The sequence below is a fragment of the Pangasianodon hypophthalmus genome, chromosome 13, assembly GCF_027358585.1.
Source record: "Pangasianodon hypophthalmus isolate fPanHyp1 chromosome 13, fPanHyp1.pri, whole genome shotgun sequence".
NCBI lineage: Eukaryota > Metazoa > Chordata > Actinopteri > Siluriformes > Pangasiidae > Pangasianodon > Pangasianodon hypophthalmus.
In genome coordinates this window covers 14,459,324-14,478,029 of record NC_069722.1, presented here as the reverse complement: position 1 = coordinate 14,478,029, position 18,706 = coordinate 14,459,324, and the positions used below count along the sequence as shown (strand labels likewise).

Here is an 18,706-nt window from a genome sequence, read left to right as displayed (position 1 = left end):
TATTAAACCAAGCTGTACCGACTTTTTCATGGATTTTTGCTCCATCAACACAACAAAATCACTGGTTTTGTTTCTGTTTCTGTTTTCTTCTGTTTCTGTTAAGTTCTCTGAAGACCATCAAAGGAACCAGAATGGAAAAAGTGCTCAAAAGTAGAAGAGTAGAAACTCTAAGGAAATAACAACAACCTGGCTCTGTAGGTCTAATATGGATATAAACATTGATACAGTTAACACTCAGCTCTTCTGCTATTCAGTTTCTCACACTGCCTTCAGACATAGTCACTCTCACTCTCTTTTCATTCTTGGCAGACAGTGATATAAATTATCATTTTTACGCTATGCAGCGTAAATAAAATATTCAAATTAGATTTTTATGAAATGTGTCATTTACAGATTTCCAGGTCTGCCACTGTCATCTTTCCTGTTCCAGGCTGCTTGGGCTCACAAAAAAAGGCCCAGATGTTCCACAGACCATTACACTGAGATGCAGGAATGCAGCGCTGGAGTGATGCCCTTACATGAAGAGTTTCTCTACTGGAGCTGAGCATGACCTCTGCCAGGACTGATTCTTAATCGGCACCTCTGGATTTGAGTCATCGCAACCGGAGATGGCTTTGGGTGGGCTGGGGTTCACTTTTGGTTGATGTGAGAAGAGAGAATGGGGTGAAGCTACTTTCTTAACGTCGCAGTATCTTCCTCAGCTCCTGTTCCAGCCCTACCACTGCTGATCTCACCTGTCTAATCCCTCTTGTCATCTTAAAGGCTGTTTTCTTGTTTGGCAAGCTTGTTATATGACAACTTGGAGGCCTGAAGTTATTTCAGTAGCAGAATTTACCCAAAATACACTGGCTGTTCTAAAGAAATACAAAAAAATGTAGCATTAACTTAAAATACTTTATTCGACTAGACATTTAGTAAAACAGCTAGTTAGTTAGTTGCAAGGTGTTATGACTGTTGATCAAAGATACAAATGATCAAGGAACCTATTTAATTACATTGTGGGTGCTGCCAAGGGAAAAATCCACCTGATGTACATTTTTTCCTACTGTGCGAGGGGAAAGCAATAAAACTACTGGAATGTAGAGTTTTTCTTTAGTTTTGACCTATTTCTGGAAATTATTATACATCTGGCTGTGATGACTATTCTAGCTGTGATCTGACTCCTACTTTGGATTCAATTGGTTTTTAGACATACCTAGATAAACGATCAATTACATCCCCCATTTTTCTTTTTTGCTGAAGAGGGAAAGCCATGTGGACACAGGGAGAGCATAAAAACTCCATGGAGACAGTAGCCTGAGCTCAGAATCAAACCACGGACCCTGGAGCTGTGAGGCAGCAATGTACAGCCAGATATGAGATATGTACCAAATTATGTTTGCTAAGCAAATGCTACTAAAATGTTATTTCCTCATTTTAACATTAAAATGTTAGGAAATAACTATATAGGCAAAGGTGCCTTTGTGAGTAACTGTGAGTAACTATGGTGTCATTCAGTGTATAAACGTACTTTGATATTATATCATTCTCTCTCTCTCTCTCTCTCTCTCTTTTTTCTCTGTTTCTCTCTCTCTCTTTCTGTGCACTTCTGGAGGCGGGAGCAGGTTGAGGGATGGCTTTTGGGCTTTGGATGCTGATATAAGAGTGCAACTCCAGACATTGTTGCTTCATTGTCAGCACATACAGTTGTAATAATCTAAGCCTTGGATATCATTGACCACAAGAGCACAGTCATCACTCTAAAGGTATTTGACTATGACCCAATCATTTACTTCTAGTATTATTATAAACAATTAATATGTCAGAATATATATTTATTTTTTGTCAAATGCTTATCACATGTGCAGTGAGGTCACTGAGAGGAGCACATGTAGGCTTGACACTGTTAGACAATCATACATCTGATATGTAGCTTTGTTAATGACTCAGTGCATGATCTTTATGTTAGCACACAGCCTTGATTTATGTTGTGCACTGCATATCAATTACATACAGACATGTGGTTACAATACAACTCTAAACTCCTATGCCAGACTCCGCCTAACTTTGTTTTTCCGGAAAATGCAGAATATTTAAAAAAAAAAAAATTTGGGCCGGGGTGGGGTGAGGGTGCAGGGGGGATGTGTGAAACATATGCTATTGTTGAATGAACTGAGAGCAGATGAACTGGGGAAGATGAGAGTAATATATTATAAAGTTTGTACTGGCCGCATATCAAAGGATTACACAGTTTAAATGACATCAGTGTTGTGCTGCTAAGGATGATGAGATTGAAGAGGGATCTGATCCTGCTGCTGCTCATCTCTTTATGTGTCGCTCAGAAGAAGAGCACTCAGGAAACATGGGAGCACAGAGGTAACAGTTTTCTTTACTAATTTGGAGTCGGGGCTGAAATTACATCATTCTGTGTTGTTCAGTTGTTCTGCATCACTACAGAAAAATGTTGATTATAATGTTGTATAACTGATTCTCACAGTGTTCTTATTTCAGGGACTTTTTTTAAACTAAAAAAAATTAACTTGCAAACATATACATGTACAGTACTGTGCAAAAGTCTTAGGCACATGCAAAGAAATGCTGTAGAGCAAAGATGCCTTCAGAAATAATGAAACTAAATGTTTCTACATTAAAAAAAATATATAAAGAGCAGTAAACAGTAATAAATGAAACAAAGTCAATATTTAGTGTGACGACCCTTCTCTTTTAAAAAAATAGTAGTCTCAGGTACAATTTGTGCAGTTTTATAAGGAAATGAGCTGTAAGTGTTATTGAGCATCTTGCAGAAGCAGCTACAGTTCTTCTGGAGACGCTGACTGTCACACTTGCTTCTTATTTTTGCAGCAAAACCCAGCTGCCTTCATTATGTTTTTTGTCTGAAAAGTGTCTCTTATGTAATATGCTGCTTTCTCTACTGACATACAAACCAAAAGTCTTAGGCACCCTATTTTTTAGTATAAACTTTGTTATAGATTTTTATTTTATGACTTCTACATTATTGATTCAGTACAAAAACATTTTGGAATTCTAAAATGTTTTTGTACTGAATCAATAATGTAGAAGGGTAAAAGGTCTGGAGTTGATATCAAGTATTGAGTTGGCATTTGGCAGCTGTTCGACTGGAGCTACCAATATGAAGTCCAAGGAGATCTCAATGCAAGTGAAGGAGGCCATCATTAGGCTGAAAAAACAACATAACTCTATAAGAGAGATAGCAAAAACCTTAGGTGTGGCCAAATCAACAGTTGGGTACATTCTTAAAAAGAAAGAAAGCACTGGTTAGCTCAACAACATCGAAAGGCCTGGAAGAACATGGAAGACAACCAAAGTGTATGATCACAGAATCCTTTCCTTGGTGAAGAAAACCCCCTTCACAACATCAACAGAAGTCAAGAATACTCTGGAGAAGGTAGGCGTATCATTGTCAAAATCTACAATCTAGAGACGCCTTCATGAATGTAAATACAGAGGGTTTACAACAAGGTGCAAACCACTGGTAACATTCAAGAACAGGAAAGCCAGATTAGACTTTGCAAGAAAACATCTAAAAAAGCCTCCCATGTTCTGGAATAAGATTCTTTGGACTGATGAAACCAAGATTAACTTGTACCAGAATGATGGGAAGAGAAAAGTATGGCGAAAGAAAGGAACAGCTCATGATTCTAAGTATACCACATCATGTGTCAAACATGGTGGAGGCAGTGTTATGGCATGGGCATGTATGGCTGCCAATGGAACGGGCTCACTGGTGTTTATTGATGATGTGACTGCTTACAGAAGTAGCAAGATGAATTCTGAGGTGTATAGGGCTATACTCTCTGCCCACGTTCAGCCAAATGCTACAAAACTGATAGGACTCCTTCACAGTGCAAGTGGATAATGACCCTAAACATACTGCGAAAGCAACTCAAGACTTTTTGAAGGCAAGGAAATGGAATATTCTTCAATGGTCAAGTCAGTCGCCTGATCTCAACCCAATAGAGCATGCTTTTCACTTAGTGAAAACAAGACTGAAGGCAGAAAGACCCACAAACAAGCAGCAACTGAAGGTGGCTGCAGTGAAGGCCTGGCAAAGCATCTCCAGGGAGGAAACGCAGAATTTGAGTTTTGAGAACATGGGCACCAGACTTCAGGCAGTCATTGACTGCAAAGGATTTTCATCCAAGTATTAAAATTTGGTTATATTTACAATTATGTCACTTTGTCCAAATACCTTTGAGCCCTGAAAATGGAGGTACTTTGCTGAAAATGGCTGTAATTCCTAAATGGTAAATGCCATATTTTTGTGGAACCTCTTAAAATAAAGCTGAAAGTCTACACTTCGATCACATCTTGATTGTTTTATTTCAAATCCATTGTGGTGGTGTATAAAGGCAAAATGACAAAAATCCTGTCATTGTCCAAATACTTCCTGACCTGAGTGTGTGTATATATATATACACACCCACACACACCCACATATATATATATATATATATATATATATATATATATATATATATATATATGGGCACATCCCACTGCATAGCAATGCATATATTTGTATATGTTTTGTGTAACTGTTTACCTCACAGACAAAACAAATGGTAAAAGCTGCTCAAACCTGACCCAAGTGCTGGACAACTGGAAATATGCCATCATGTACCAGGTGAAGGATCTGCTGGTCAATGACCATGCCTCAGTCTTACCTGAGTATGTGAGGTGAGTTAATGGTTGTGCAGAATGTATAATTATTACAGAATGTCATTGAAAAGTAAGCTGACCAGTCAAGAAGAGCAACAGAAATGTAGTTTTCTAAGAGCCACCTGATAATCATGTTTATTAAGTGAAATCAGGGCTAAACGTTCTCCTTTTGAGTCATTTTTATGGATTACTTTACCATAGCCATGGTCCATCTGAGCCATGACTTCTGCCAAAACAATTACTTGGAAAGTGTGTGTGTGTTCTGTTTTGAATAACTATAATTTAATCTTACTACCCAACTTAATAAGCATAATTTTATTACTTTTTGCTGACGTGTTAAGTTGATAATTTCTGGCGCAGCTACCACTGGTATTAGGTCAGATCCTATTAAAAAAAGAAAGAAAAAATATTGTGCCATGACTTGACTTCCATTACCTCATACATGGCAACATTTGCTATGAAATCACTGAGATGTTGAATCCCAAACATCTTTTCTGTACTTCTGTTATAATGTTCCCAGGATCAAGTCTCTGTCTGATGCAGTAGATGACCTCTATAAGCAATTCAACACTCTGAAGGACAACCTGGCCAAACTCACCAGTAAATTCGATAAAGTGGAGGACTTTGTGGATGAGCTGCAGGCAGGGAAGATACCCAAAGCCTGGCTGTGGAAGGCACCACAGCGTCCACCCTTGAGAGTGCCGACCCAGACACCAATGAGGGCCTCGGGCAGAGGACAGTGGGTTCGGAGGGCAAGAGCCAGGAGAGGCCCTGGTACTTAGTGGACTTTAGTGGAATATTGACAGGGGGTGGGGGGGTGTTCATTGGATAAATAAGGGTGCTTAGCTTCCTAAAAGAGTTCTAGTTGGCACCCTTCCTGATAGGGAAACGATCTTTAAGGGTTCCTACTATGGTACAACCGAAGAGCCCAAGGGTTTTAAATGTCTTTGAACGAGTTTTCTTCATTACACAGTATGAATGAGAATATATACATTTATATACATCACCCAAAGATGGTAACACTGACAAATGCCATTAGCATTGTTTTCATTATAAGGAACATTATCATTTAAGATGGTGATTTATTTTTTATTAAAATGCAAAGCTTTGCCTACAATATCTAGTTTTAAAATTAGCAGCCAAATCAGCAGGGCTGATTACACCTGCTTTGGCAAATCTATATATAAAATCTTTATATAAAAGTAGATTTATGAGAAATGTATAAATAAAATTGGCTGTTTATCAGATACAAGATATGTTTTGATCACATGTATTTTGTTAAATGTGTGCTATAATAATAAAATTTACACATGGGTTTGTATGTTTTTTCTTTTACACAAGCCTCTTGGTTAATGATAAAATATGAAATATGGACAGGTCACTTATATATTTAATTAACAAGTTCATCAATCTATGACAAAGCTGTTTAATGCCTTCACTGCAGCTGCAAGAAAATAATAGAACAGCTAAAGTCTGTACACAGCTTTATAATAATCCAGGATTATTTCATATTTTAATCTTTATTAACAGATGAATAAGAAACACACAAAGATAATGGATAAGATAAAAGTTAATAAATCGTTCCATCTCCCCTGTGGCACTGAGCTTCCTGAAATAGTCATATATACATCAGTATTTTTGTGGCCATGACATATAAGTACACTTTCCAGTGTTTAATGATGTGATGACTTTGTTAAATGTTTTTCTGTTCTAGTTGGGTGTAATATGAGAGTTATGGGCAATGAGTTCATTAAATAAAGGCAATAAGGCCTTTACCATGCTTCATCCATTCAGTCCATCTGGTCAGTTTTTAGTCAATGATATTCTAACAGATGTTGGATTTATATGTTCATTTTCAAATGAAGTATCTGTAAGATATGCAACGGACAATTTAAAACCTCCATTAATTAGCTAAATCCACAGTTAAATTAGCAGCACATTCAGGATTCAGCTCCTACGACTCCTTTCATAGGAGCTGTAGATCATTTGGATGAATAATATATTAGTCTTCAATGTGCTCCTGATATCCACGATGTGGATTTTCATCGACATATTTTTTAATATACCAACACGAGATTCTTGCTTTTAGTCTTTCTTCAACCACAAAGTCCAGTGCAGCCTGTAGCAAAACAAACAAACAAACAAACAAAAACAAAAAAACAGATAAAATTAGGACATTTTGGTAGATCTACCAAATACATGTTACTCTTAATTTGTCATTAATACTTTAGATAAATCTGAGTAGAACAGGCCACTGGCTTCCCCATCCTCCTGCTCCTGAAGGAATTCTGACTAATCCAGCCTATTGTCACAGTTATTATTCTTTTGTTTGTACCTGACCACGATATTTCCTATATATTATCATGATAATACAGAAATATATCATGATGATATATCTATATTTTCATGACATTTCATTATTAGTTCTTTTCCCAAAATATCACCCAAATATCTACCATCCTGGTGAGTTCTTGCGATTGGCACAGTTTCCGATTGTACAGTTGGTAATATTATTACGTTCTCCCCTACTCTCTTTAAAACCAAAATGGTGGAAATGTTCGTTTTCCTGTCTTAAACCACTGAACCAGCACTACACCAGAAAGCACAGAAAATAATGCCCTGACATTCAAATGCTATGTTGCTTCTAGTGTAAATGGGCTTTCTGCTCATGAAAATATTACGTGAAATAATAATAATAATAATAATAATAATAATAATGACCCCCACTAAACCAATGAACCCAACAATTGCTAGCCCTTATTTGTGGGATGCAGGGTTCAGTGCGCTTGTGTGCATCGAATCAATGTAGTGATCTAGCTTGGATGTAACAGCTGAGATGAGACATGTACTTTCAATTACTTCTCCTTATTATGATAAGATGCAGTGTGACACATAAGCCTGGACCTCTTTAGATGTGGGCCTATAATTTCTACTAATTGCCACTGTAGGAATGAAATTCAAGTGGGGTCACTGGCTAAACAAAGTTGAGAACCCCTGCTATAGTACTAAATGAAAACCATGATACTTCAGGGTATCTATGATACTACTATGGTTTTACTGAGGTACTTCAGGGTAACTATGGTACTACAATGTTTTTACTGTGGTACTTCATGGTAAATATGATACTACAATGGTTTTAGTGTGGTATTTCATGGAAACCCTGAAACTACTACTGTTTTACTGTGGTACTTCAGAGTAACTATGATACTACAATGGTTCTACTGCGATACTTCAGGGTAACTATGATACTACAATGGTTTTACTGTGGTACTTCAGAGTAACTATGATATTACAGTGGTTTTACTGTGGTACTTCATGGTAACTATGATACTAATGGTTTTACTGTGGTACTTCATGGTAACTATGATACTCCTATGGTTTTACTGTGGTACTTCAGGGTAACTATGATACTAATGGTTTTACTGTGGTACTTCATGGTAACTATGATACTCCTATGGTTTTACTGTGGTACTTCAGGGTAACTATGATACTACTATGGTTTTACTGTGGTACTTCATGGTAACTATGATACTCCTATGGTTTTACTGTGGTACTTCAGGGTAACTATGATACTACTATGGTTTTATTGTGGTACTTCAGGGTAACTATGATACTACTATGGTTTTACTGAGGTACTTCATGGTAACTATGATACTCCTATGGTTTTACTGTGGTACTTCAGGGTAACTATGATACTACTATGGTTTTACTGAGGTACTTCAGGGTAACTATGATACTACTATAGTTTTACTGTGGTATGTCATGGTAACAATATTTATTACATGCTTTAACTAAAATCTCCTTTAAGTTTACCATGGTGTTTAAAGGTAGTATACCTTGGCCAGACTCGCAGCTACTCCTTGACCTCTGAAAGACTCCGGAACTTCAGTTGATAACAAATGCACGTGCGCGTCACTCGTGCGTGAGTACTTCAGCACCGCGCTTTGCACTTTACCTTTAACATTACAAGCGACAAAAAAACACACAAAGGTAATTTGAACAGAGAGTTATTTAGTGTATATGATTTAGACGTTTAAGGATATGGAATAAAAGAAGGCTAGAAGTCACCTCCGTCGTCGAGTGTGACAGTGAAACGACGCTGTTGCCTGTCGTGAAACACTCGGAATGGCTCGCTGCTCAAAACACAAAATGGAGACGTGCTTGATTTGATTTTGCTCAGCCTCCGAGCTCCTCTACAGACGGCGTTTCGAGAGAGCATTGTGTGCAGTCCCATGGCTCAATACTCAAAACTGCTGTCATTTATGAGCATGTTAACGACTTGTCCTTGTTTTCAGCCATGTTTACGGAAGTAAAAAATAAATTTCCTCAGAGGAACACAAGATGGCGCAGTAACTTCACAAAGGCACCACAACCTCACTCAGAACAGGGACAGTAAAATTGGTCAGTACTAGTTTACTCTAAAAGCTTCAAAAATATTCTTTATTAATTACTCATTTCCGGGCCTATATTATACACAGCAAAATCTCCAGTGTTGAATTAACCCCTACAGTGTTTATATATGTCCAATTGGGTTGAATGAACTCTGAAAAATCATAAATAAATCATCACTCTGGGTGTTAATTCCACACTGGGAGATTTTTCTGTGTATGTTTAAATCTGAATTCACAGCAGATTACACTGTAAGATGTATTACACTGCGTAATCGAGTCACTTTAATCATTTGATCCTTTCGAAGTGACTCAAACTGGCCATAGTTCATTCCTTTAATTCACCACATCTAGTGCCGTTGTGATAAATTGTTTGAACCCTCTGCAACCTCACTAATTATTCAATCCATCCATTCATCTTCAGTAACTGCTTCATCCTCGGCAGGGCCGTGGTGGATCCGCATCCTGGGAGCGAGGCGGGAATATACCCTGGATGGGAGGCCAGTTCATCACAGAGTACCATACACATACATTCACACACTCATTCTTGCCTAGGAGCAATTTTAGCATAGCCAGTCCACCAACTGGCAGGTTTTTGGGAGGTGGGAGGAAACTGGAGAACCCAGAGGAAACTCATGCAGACGATGGGAGAACGTGAAACTCCACGCAGACAATAACGTGAGCTCAGGACCGACCCGGGGAGCCTGGAGCTGTGAGACAGAAACGCTATTTGCTGCAACACCTTGCCACACTAAATATTAAATTACAGTACTGTGCAAAAGTCTTAGGCACCCTATTTTTTTAGTACAAACTTTGTTTATATTTTATGTTTTCTACATTATTGATTCAGTACAAAAACATTTTAGATTTCCAAACATTAGTTTTCCAGCACAGAATTAAATGTTACAGAAAAATGTTTGTATGTCAGGAAAGAAAGCAGCATATTACATAAGAGACACTTTTCAGACAAAAAAAACATAATGAAGCCTGCTGGGTTTTGCTGCAAAAATAAGAAGCAAGTGTGACAGTCAACGTCTCCAGAAGAACTGTGGCTGCTTCTGCAATATGCTCAGTAACACTTACAGCTCATTTCCTTATAAAACTGCACAAATTGTACCCGAGACTGCTATTTTTTTTAAAGCGAAGGATCGTCACACCAAATATTGACTTTGTTTCATTTATTACTGTTTACTGCTCTTTATAGTATTTTTTTTAATGTAGAAATATTTAATTTCATTATTTTTGAAGGCGTCTTTGCTCTACAGCATTTCTTGCATGTGCCTAAGAATTTTGCACAGCACTGTATATTACTGAAACAATATGTATACAGTATATGGTGACCTGATAAATACATGTACTTGCTTGTTTTAGTGTGTAGATGAAAAGTGACTGTTTGCAAATTCACTCAAAGCCTCTGTCAAATTATTCTTACTATGATACCTATAACGTTTATAGTAATTTTCAAAATGAAGAATTGCTCACAAATCATTCATCACTAAAAGTAGAAGCAGCATGAAATTTTCTGCTGCCTGAGACAATACGCTTAACTTACGTTGGTTGAGTGCAAAAGTTTCCATCCCCTTTGTGTCTGGATTAATTTATTTACATTGACCTTACTGAGGTGTCTAAATAAAACAGTTAACACATATTTAACCTTTGTTGTAATGCGACAGGCTGTAACTCTCAAGCAGTTTGCTATGAACCCTTATGTTAAGAGTCAATGACATTAAGAAAACAGCTGTTACAAGATCTAAAGCGTAAATTACAAAATACTCAACTATCACATAGATCGAGAAGGTAATGAAGGTAATAAAAATATGTCAGATTGCCACAATCATCACCAACAGTGAAAAACATGATTCAGAAATGGATCAAATATGGAAGATACAAAGACTACCAAACACTGGAAGAAAAAAACTACCAGAGATGTGCAGAAGTCCATAAAAATTGAGATAGATCTGAAGAATGGTCCTTAGAAGGAAGGTGTAGAAAAAGGCCACATTTACAGTATATCACATTCAGAAACATAAAGCTAATTGTTTTACTACAAATATTGTAACACTTTGTAACATGTTGTCATTTTGCAGAGTGAAGAGTATGCTAATTTTTCCCACCATGTCAACAAAAAATCCAGAAAAGGTTTGTTTTCGAATACAACTCAAATAATGTCACATTTCACTGCACTGGCTCCACACCTGCAGCATTCCGTACTCCTGCTGCCGTTACAGCGAAGAAGAGGTTGGGAAAGAGAGAGCGGGTGTAGATAGCTGCTTTTGAGATGGAGTGGGCCATGATGATTTCCTTCTTCTTACTGCCCAATGCTTGGAGTATTGCATTGGCCATCTTCTCTGGTGAAATGCCATGAGATTTCTGTCCTGTTAAGACTGCAGATTTCAATGAGAAGGAGACAATTGGACAAAAGTCAAGAGGGACCGTGTGTGTGTTTGGTTTATGAGAGGATTGTGAGGTGGATTTACCTGACAGGATGGAATTGCTTGTGGTGGTATGCTGGGTTGTTGGAGCAGCGTTTATGAAGGTATGACTGATGGTACTAACAGAGATGCCAGACTCTTGCACCTCAGCTCTTAAGCAGTCGAAGAAGGCTTGTACCGCATGTTTGGAGGCAGCATCTGAAACAGCAGGAGGTCAGCATAATTGAAAAAATGCATTTTTATGACATATTGAAAAAAGTTTTTGGTATTAGCTCTGCTTTTTTCCCCAAGCATTAAAATGCATAGGCAAAAATATCAGTACTGTAATTCAGGGACAGTTGATATATGGAATAATAAAAAAGGTTAACTGGGTAGTGTGACATGGCCCAGCGCAAAACAGAAACATATAACAGCAGACCTTGGTGTGTTTTATTCAACTTATACCACAGCAATTTGCTAATGCTAACAATTTTTACTTATTAAAGAACAAGACATCATTGTTTTTATTTTACAGTTAATGTTGTGGAATGTATATAACAGTAGTTTTAACAAGTTAGTTATAAATGCTACTAAACAGTCATTCCCTCACCAGCCTCATCAGTTATTAAGACAAAAAAAAAATGCAGCAATGTCCTGTTACTGAGAAACCAGAAAGTATGAAGCCCTCTTTCCTGAAGACTTTCCCATGTTGGAAAACTTACGATTTTACCTCTAACTGTCAGAAAGCCCTGACATTGGAGACTCCTTCTGTAAATGCCAAATAAATGCTAACAAATTCAGCATATCAACAATTACAAACATTTGCAAACATTGCAGCTAGCACTGTTCACAGATCTGTGCTGTTATAGAGAATTAATCAACACCCTCTGACCAGTCAGAATTGAGAATTCAATGGCAGTGAGGTATAATCAGGTAAGACTGATTATAATAGCTGATTATTTGCAATATTAAGTGTTTGTTGGTTTTTAAGGTACTGTGATATAGAGCTTAGTTTTGAAGGTACTGTGAGTTACAGAAACTACACAATCTTAACATCACACTACATCCTTTTCATTAATGCCCTTTAATAATTTTGATGGTCACTGATCCTAATTTGATTAAAAAAGAAGCATTTGGATTTAGTCATTGTTTGACAACAGGAAAGTGAAGCCGTCATTTCAGTGTCCTCTAAACAAACTCACAAGTTGTTCGGAAGGGAACGGCCAGTTTTCCCTGAATGCTGTTGACCAGGAGAATGTGGCCAGACCTTCTGGAGATCATTGAGGGCAGAACACCTGCAATCATAAAACATCATTGTGTTTTAACACACCATGCCACTAATTCAACAGCAAGGTGATGGAAATGATGTCACACTCTAAATTATATTATACCTTTGACCAGTGTGATTGGTCCAAAGTAGTTGACATCCATAACCATCTTGTCCATTTCCAGAGACAGAGACTGTGCAGGTGCCTTCACTTTCATGCTGCTGTTTATGATGAGCATGTCCAGGTAGCCATAACAGTCAAGTACATCTGAAATCACATCTGGCAATGTCTCCATGTCTGTGAAGTCCAGCTCTATTAACTTTGGTGGGAATGTCTGAAAAATTGTAAATGAGCAGATAGTAAATTCCATTTAATTCACATTTAAACTGGAATGTTAACAATTACATTCTTAAACAGTCAGTGTAGTACCAGAAAATGCTCTTTAGATTGATACCATAGAAGAACCATTTTTGGTTCCCTAAAGATTGTTTCCACACATGATTCTTTAGCCACTTTAGTCACAGTAACTGAATAATCAATTTTCAACACATCCCTTCACATAATCCTTTTACATAATGGTAACATTTATGGTGAGAGATTTGTTTGTAGTTATCTGTGGCACCAAAAATATATCTATCAGAAGGGTGTCAAGGAAACCAAAAATGGATTTTCTTCATCATCACTTTAAGGAATCTTTTCTGGCACCTTGATTTTTAACTCTGTTCTATTAATGGTAATAGGCTTGCAAATGGATTGCAGATGCAGATGGATTGCATGTCTGTGTAAGGTAAAGCCTTGCAAAATATTCGAGCATTATACAGAGCAAATTATGTTGTATGAGATGTCAGTACAACCTAAAAGAGAAATATGCATCTTTGATATTCGTATCAGGATAGATTATGCCACATAATGTGTTAATACAGAGTTGGCCCACCCTTTGCAGCTATAACAGCTTCAACTCTTCTGGGAAGCTTTCCACAAGGTTTAGGAGTGTGTTTATGGGAATTTTTGACCATTCTTCTAGAAGCACATTTGTGAGGTCAGGCACTGATGTTGGACGAGAAGGCCTGGCTCGCAGTCTCCGCTCTAATTCATCCCAAAAGTGTTCTATTGGGTTCAGGTCAGGACTCTGTGCAGGCCAGTCAAGTTCCTCCACACCAAACTCGCTCATCCATGTCTTTATGGACCTTGCTTCGTGCACTGGAAGTGGCCATCCCAAGTTGGGAGCATGAAATTGTCCAAAATGTCTTGGTATGCTGAAGCATTAAGAGTTCCTTTCACTGGAACTAAGGGGCCAAGCCCAACCCCTGAAAAACAACTCCACACCATAATCCCCCCTCCACCAAACTTTACACTTGGCAAAATGCAGTCAGGCAAGTTCCGTTTTCCTGGCAACCGCCAAACCCAGACTGTTTTTGAGCTAATCTGAAGGCCACATGAAGTTTGGAGGTCTGTAGCTATTGACTCTGCAGAAAGTTGGCGACTTCTGCGCACTGTGCGCCTCAGCATGCGCTGACCCCGCTCTGTGATTTTACGTGGCCTACCACTTCATGGCTGAGTTGCTGTTGCTCCCAATTGCTTCCGCTTTGTTATAATACCACTAACAGTTGACAGTGGAATATTTAGTAGTGAGGAAATTTCACGAATGGACTTATTGCACAGGTGGCAACCTATCACGGTACCATGCTTGAATTCACTGAGCTCCTGAGAGCGACCCATTCTTTCACAAATGTTTGTAGAAGCAGTCTGCATGCCTAGGTGCTTGATTTTATACACCTGTGGCAATGGAAGTGATTGGAACACCTGAATTCAATGATTTGGAGGGGTGTCCCAATACTTTTGGCAGTATAGTGTGTGTGTGTATATATATATATATATATATATATAGGGAGAGAGAGAGAGAGAGCTGAAGACTACGAGTGATAAGAGTGATTGAAAACTAATAGTAGTTTACTGGAATGTTAAATCTGGAGAAAGGATCTTCCCAGTAGATGAATTTTATTTGCAGAAGTTCTTCAGATGGAGAAATACGGGAGTGTAGTCAGTTCTGTTTCGGCCTTGTCACACAGCTTGTTGCCCTTCCTGTCTAACTAAATGTGTGAAAGATTACCCAATATATATTACAAGTTTTTAGGTCATTTATGCGATAATATATTTAGAGAGCACATTGTATGACAAAAGGGTCTTCACATGACTACATGTACCACTTATCTATCTCCTTACTTATATTCCATCCACTTATCTCATCAGGTCAGAACACCATGTTGATTTTCCATGTTCCTGAGTCTCTGGTTCGCATGTGTTTGTATTAACTGCAGTTGTCTAGTCCCTGGGATTAGGACACAGTTTATACAACCAATACACTTATAGTGCATTTGCCACTGTAGTGTTAAAATCTTAAGCACATGTAAAAGAAATTCTGTAACACAGTAATATACGTGTCTAAATATCAATCAGTAAAAACTATTTTAAAAAGTCTGATAGTTTGTTTAAAGCATCTTGTAGAACTTGCCATAATTCCTCTAAGTGATGTTAGCTGTCTCACTTGCTTTTGTCTCTGCAGATTCCTTATATTCTTTAATGGCATCATTTATTTTGTAGAATGTTTGGAAAATGTCTAAATTTGCACACACTAATTTAGAAGATAAATTAAACTTTGTGGCACTATTTAATATAATGAGATCCTTTCTGAAAATGCAAAGTTGTAAGCCAATATCACAACATATAATAAATATAATAGTACATTGGGTTGTATGATTAAAATGAAATTCAGTTAATGTTCACAGTGTGAATTTCTCTACTTACTAAAATAGGATCTGATTCATTGACCAGCTGTTGTGCAAGAGCTTCAAGCTTTTCCCAGTTCTTCCCACAAAGGATCAGCCGAGCTCCCCGCTTGTGGAAGAGTTTTGCACACTCTTAAATAACAAAGGACCGTAATCAGAACTGAAGGTTCAACAGTAATGCATGAAATACATGCGGAAATACATGAAATAATAGCATACCATTCCCCAGGGCTGACAATGAATCGGTTATTAGCACTACTTTGTTTTGCACAGGTGTTTTGTGCAGCAGTTTCAGTATCACACTGTACAGCTGGAATATTCCTGCTGCGACCACCACCACAAGAGACAGCAGCAAAACCGTGGTCATCTGAGACTCCTGTAAGACATAATCCAAAGCGTCTAGACACTTAGACATAATGAGGTAAAAGACCTCCTGTTCTGTCTAATATTAGTAGTCTACAATATTTGATGACTTGTGAATGCATTGACTTACTGCACTGTGGTATTTATCCATGGTGGTTTTTGAAATCTTCAGTACCAAGTCACGTAAACCTGAAAGACATTTCTATGAAAAAATGACCAATCAAGAAAGCAGCAAATTTATAAACTGAATACATTAAAAATGTAGTAAATTAAGATGGGCAATTCCAAATGCTGTTATGAAAGATTTTTTTTGGTCCAATTCAGACATTTAAATCATAGCATCTTAGAAAGTCTTTACATAGCTTTACAATCTGAACTGAACAGATGATACAATTCAGAACAGTCTTGCCATGCATGAGCTGTAATCACGAAGCAACGTTCAGATTGTGTCTAGACGCTTTGGAGTCGTGTCACAGTATACAGCATCTGTGTTTAGTGAAGGGCTAAATATATTCCCCATCCCTAAATATACTCCTAGCACGAATTCCAGTCATGCAAATCACCACCACTGAGGCAAAGATGAAAAACTTTACAGTAGGTACAGTTAAGTAAAATGGACAGGCATATTATTTAGCCTACTATACTGATACACTAGGCTTCCAAACAAAAGAGTGACAGTGATATGTCATTACAGTGCAATCCAACATTCAGGATCTTCAATACATGCAAAGACACATACGTACTTATAAGATATTGCTCTGTGTGACTTACGGAATCCTGAAGAGGTTTGAGAATATTTTTGGTTTGTTTGTCCTGGGTTAGATTATTAGTATTTGTAATCTTTTTCCACAGCTCTACTCACAGCTCAGCTCTGAAACTCTGAACAGCAGCTCCACCAGCAAGAGCTTTGAGATTTCTGTGCTTTTAATAGCACACAGCTGAAGCTGTCTGTCTGTGAAGGTTTTCAGGCATCTGAAATTTACAGTAGTAGTAGTAGTAATATAAATAGTAAAAAAAAAAAAAAAACAGATTTGTTAAAGATTTACTGATCACATATCTGTGGGGCTTCAGCTGTGAGAGAGCTGAAGCTAGAGCATAGCAGCAGTTAGAGCATTGCGCTATTTCAAGAGAACAGATGGGTTTAAGTATCAGTTTATTCTGTTTATTCAGTTTATTATTATTATTATCATAGATCTGATTAGTAAGAATGTGTTAATTAATCTTCTATAACAGCAGCTCTGACCGTAGTGACGGTCACAAGCACAAATCACAGGTTTATATTAGACCTAATATTGTATATTATATTACATTAAACCTAATATATATTCTAATATTTTATTGTTTATAGTAACAACTAATTCAGATGCTACATATAATCTCAGCCTTATAAAAAACAAATTAAAAACAAGTTTTTATTTAACAAAATAAAATGTATACTTGTTCATATTGTGAAGCTTTCTGTAAGGAGGTGTTTATTTAACAATTATGGAAGGAGATGGCAATGTCAGATCTTTGTACAGGTTTTCACCATTGAGGACATCAGAGGACTTTGTGCTTTCCAGTTTCTTTCCAGTGTTTTTTCTGTCTTATTAATGTCAAGTGCAAGAGAAAAATGAGGCTGGTGAGGCAACAACTGTTTATAGCTCTTATATTGTGATAACAGGAGCTAACTTGTTTTGCAGATGTTCCACAACATTAAATATAACTATAACCGGATAAAATGCAAAGTGTGTTGTTTTTTAATTAATAATTTTTTAAAAATGTAACTGTTGGCAAATTGCTGCAGCATAAGAGGAATTAAACATTTAAAAAGCATTTATAGCATTCAGTAATCATGTATCAGATTACTTTTAAGATAGGAATTTTTCCCAGCTGCAGATGTTGCATAACCTTCGTTGTCAAGTATTTGAGTGGGTTGGGGGCTTTTTTTGTTAACATTTAATCTTTGTGCTAACAAATATGACAATGTTATAATAAGTGTTTGGCATCAATGCACTGACAGTCTTAACATTTAATAGCTGGAACTGGGTCTGGTTCAAGGGGCTTCTCCAAATGGTCAGATAGGGATCTTGACCGTCATAAATAAATACCAATGTTTAGACAACTTTAGACAACATATGAGCTAATGAAGCTGCTGCACATTATTCTCATGCTGGGTCAAAAAACAGAAACATCCTGGACAACTTTCATTTGGAGAAATGCAATCTTGTGTGATATTTTTGTTTTGCCATCCACCCATGCAAATTCTTTCCTCTGCTCACGTGAATATCTGATATTACCTAGGGTCAAAACAGTAAATCCATGGATAAACTCAATGTTTTGGTGAGAAACTGAGAATTTTATTTAGGGTGTTTTGTTTATATTGTTCTGCTTTCGGGGCAGAACTTGTAGTTTAAATTCATTGTTGTTGGAACACTTGCTGGAATGTAGAGAATGGTGAAGATATGACAACTGGATTCAAAAAAAGCTGTGAATTGAAGAATGGAAGAGATTGAGGATGTTTTTTTTTTTTTTTGCTTTCTGAAACTTTCAAAATTATTACATAATACAGAATAATACAGAAATGACATCGACCACAGGATAGAGTGGCTGACTGGGAAAGTAACTAGAACTGATATAATGTGTCTGTACTTAAATAGCTACATTTAGGGACAAAATCAAAACACAAGAAATGATGAAGTAGTCTCACTTAATCCTGACAATGCCTTTTTCTGTAACCAGTGAGATGCTGTGATTTGATATCTATAAGATTTGTTAATATGGACTTTTTATTTTTTCCAAAAAATAATTTCCTTGCACACACATATTCA

The 18,706-nt window shown here is 37.3% G+C and overlaps 3 protein-coding genes across 8 annotated transcripts; 1 reads left to right on the top strand and 2 right to left on the bottom strand.

The window, feature by feature from the left end:
* The first annotated feature begins 1,611 nt into the window (after positions 1 to 1,611).
* si:dkey-282h22.5 (uncharacterized protein LOC107988040 homolog) lies at positions 1,612 to 5,995 on the top strand. Of its 2 annotated transcripts, none has more exons than XM_034310045.2 (4): positions 1,612 to 1,745; positions 2,261 to 2,355; positions 4,572 to 4,698; positions 5,201 to 5,995. In XM_034310045.2, exons 2-4 carry the CDS (start codon positions 2,262 to 2,264, stop codon positions 5,460 to 5,462), a joined length of 483 nt encoding a protein of 160 aa, XP_034165936.1. In that variant the 5' UTR covers positions 1,612 to 1,745; position 2,261; the 3' UTR covers positions 5,463 to 5,995. The 2 variants fall into 2 exon arrangements, with proteins under 2 accessions (XP_034165936.1, XP_034165937.1); XM_034310046.2 differs by having other exon boundaries at positions 1,687 to 1,745; positions 2,246 to 2,355.
* Positions 5,996 to 6,037: 42 nt separating this feature from the next.
* im:6904045 (protein NATD1) lies at positions 6,038 to 9,016 on the bottom strand. Its single transcript, XM_026916065.3, has 3 exons — positions 8,749 to 9,016; positions 8,517 to 8,635; positions 6,038 to 6,799 (listed from the first exon to the last, which is right to left on the bottom strand). The coding sequence occupies exons 1-3, from the start codon at positions 8,912 to 8,914 to the stop codon at positions 6,683 to 6,685; spliced, it is 402 nt and encodes a 133-aa protein (XP_026771866.2). The 5' UTR covers positions 8,915 to 9,016; the 3' UTR covers positions 6,038 to 6,682.
* Positions 9,017 to 11,080: 2,064 nt separating this feature from the next.
* Positions 11,081 to 16,905, bottom strand: LOC113527900 (dehydrogenase/reductase SDR family member 7C-B-like). 5 transcript variants are annotated; one of them, XM_053239284.1, is made up of 8 exons: positions 16,255 to 16,590; positions 16,027 to 16,085; positions 15,753 to 15,909; positions 15,553 to 15,665; positions 12,871 to 13,081; positions 12,682 to 12,774; positions 11,546 to 11,698; positions 11,081 to 11,452 (listed from the first exon to the last, which is right to left on the bottom strand). In XM_053239284.1, exons 1-8 carry the CDS (start codon positions 16,310 to 16,312, stop codon positions 11,244 to 11,246), a joined length of 1,053 nt encoding a protein of 350 aa, XP_053095259.1. In that variant the 5' UTR covers positions 16,313 to 16,590; the 3' UTR covers positions 11,081 to 11,243. The 5 variants fall into 5 exon arrangements, with proteins under 5 accessions (XP_053095259.1, XP_026771864.1, XP_026771863.1 ...); XM_026916063.3 differs by lacking the exon at positions 16,255 to 16,590 and adding an exon at positions 16,759 to 16,905 and having other exon boundaries at positions 11,081 to 11,698; XM_026916062.3 differs by lacking the exon at positions 16,255 to 16,590 and adding an exon at positions 16,640 to 16,828 and having other exon boundaries at positions 11,081 to 11,698.
* Positions 16,906 to 18,706: the final 1,801 nt, after the last annotated feature.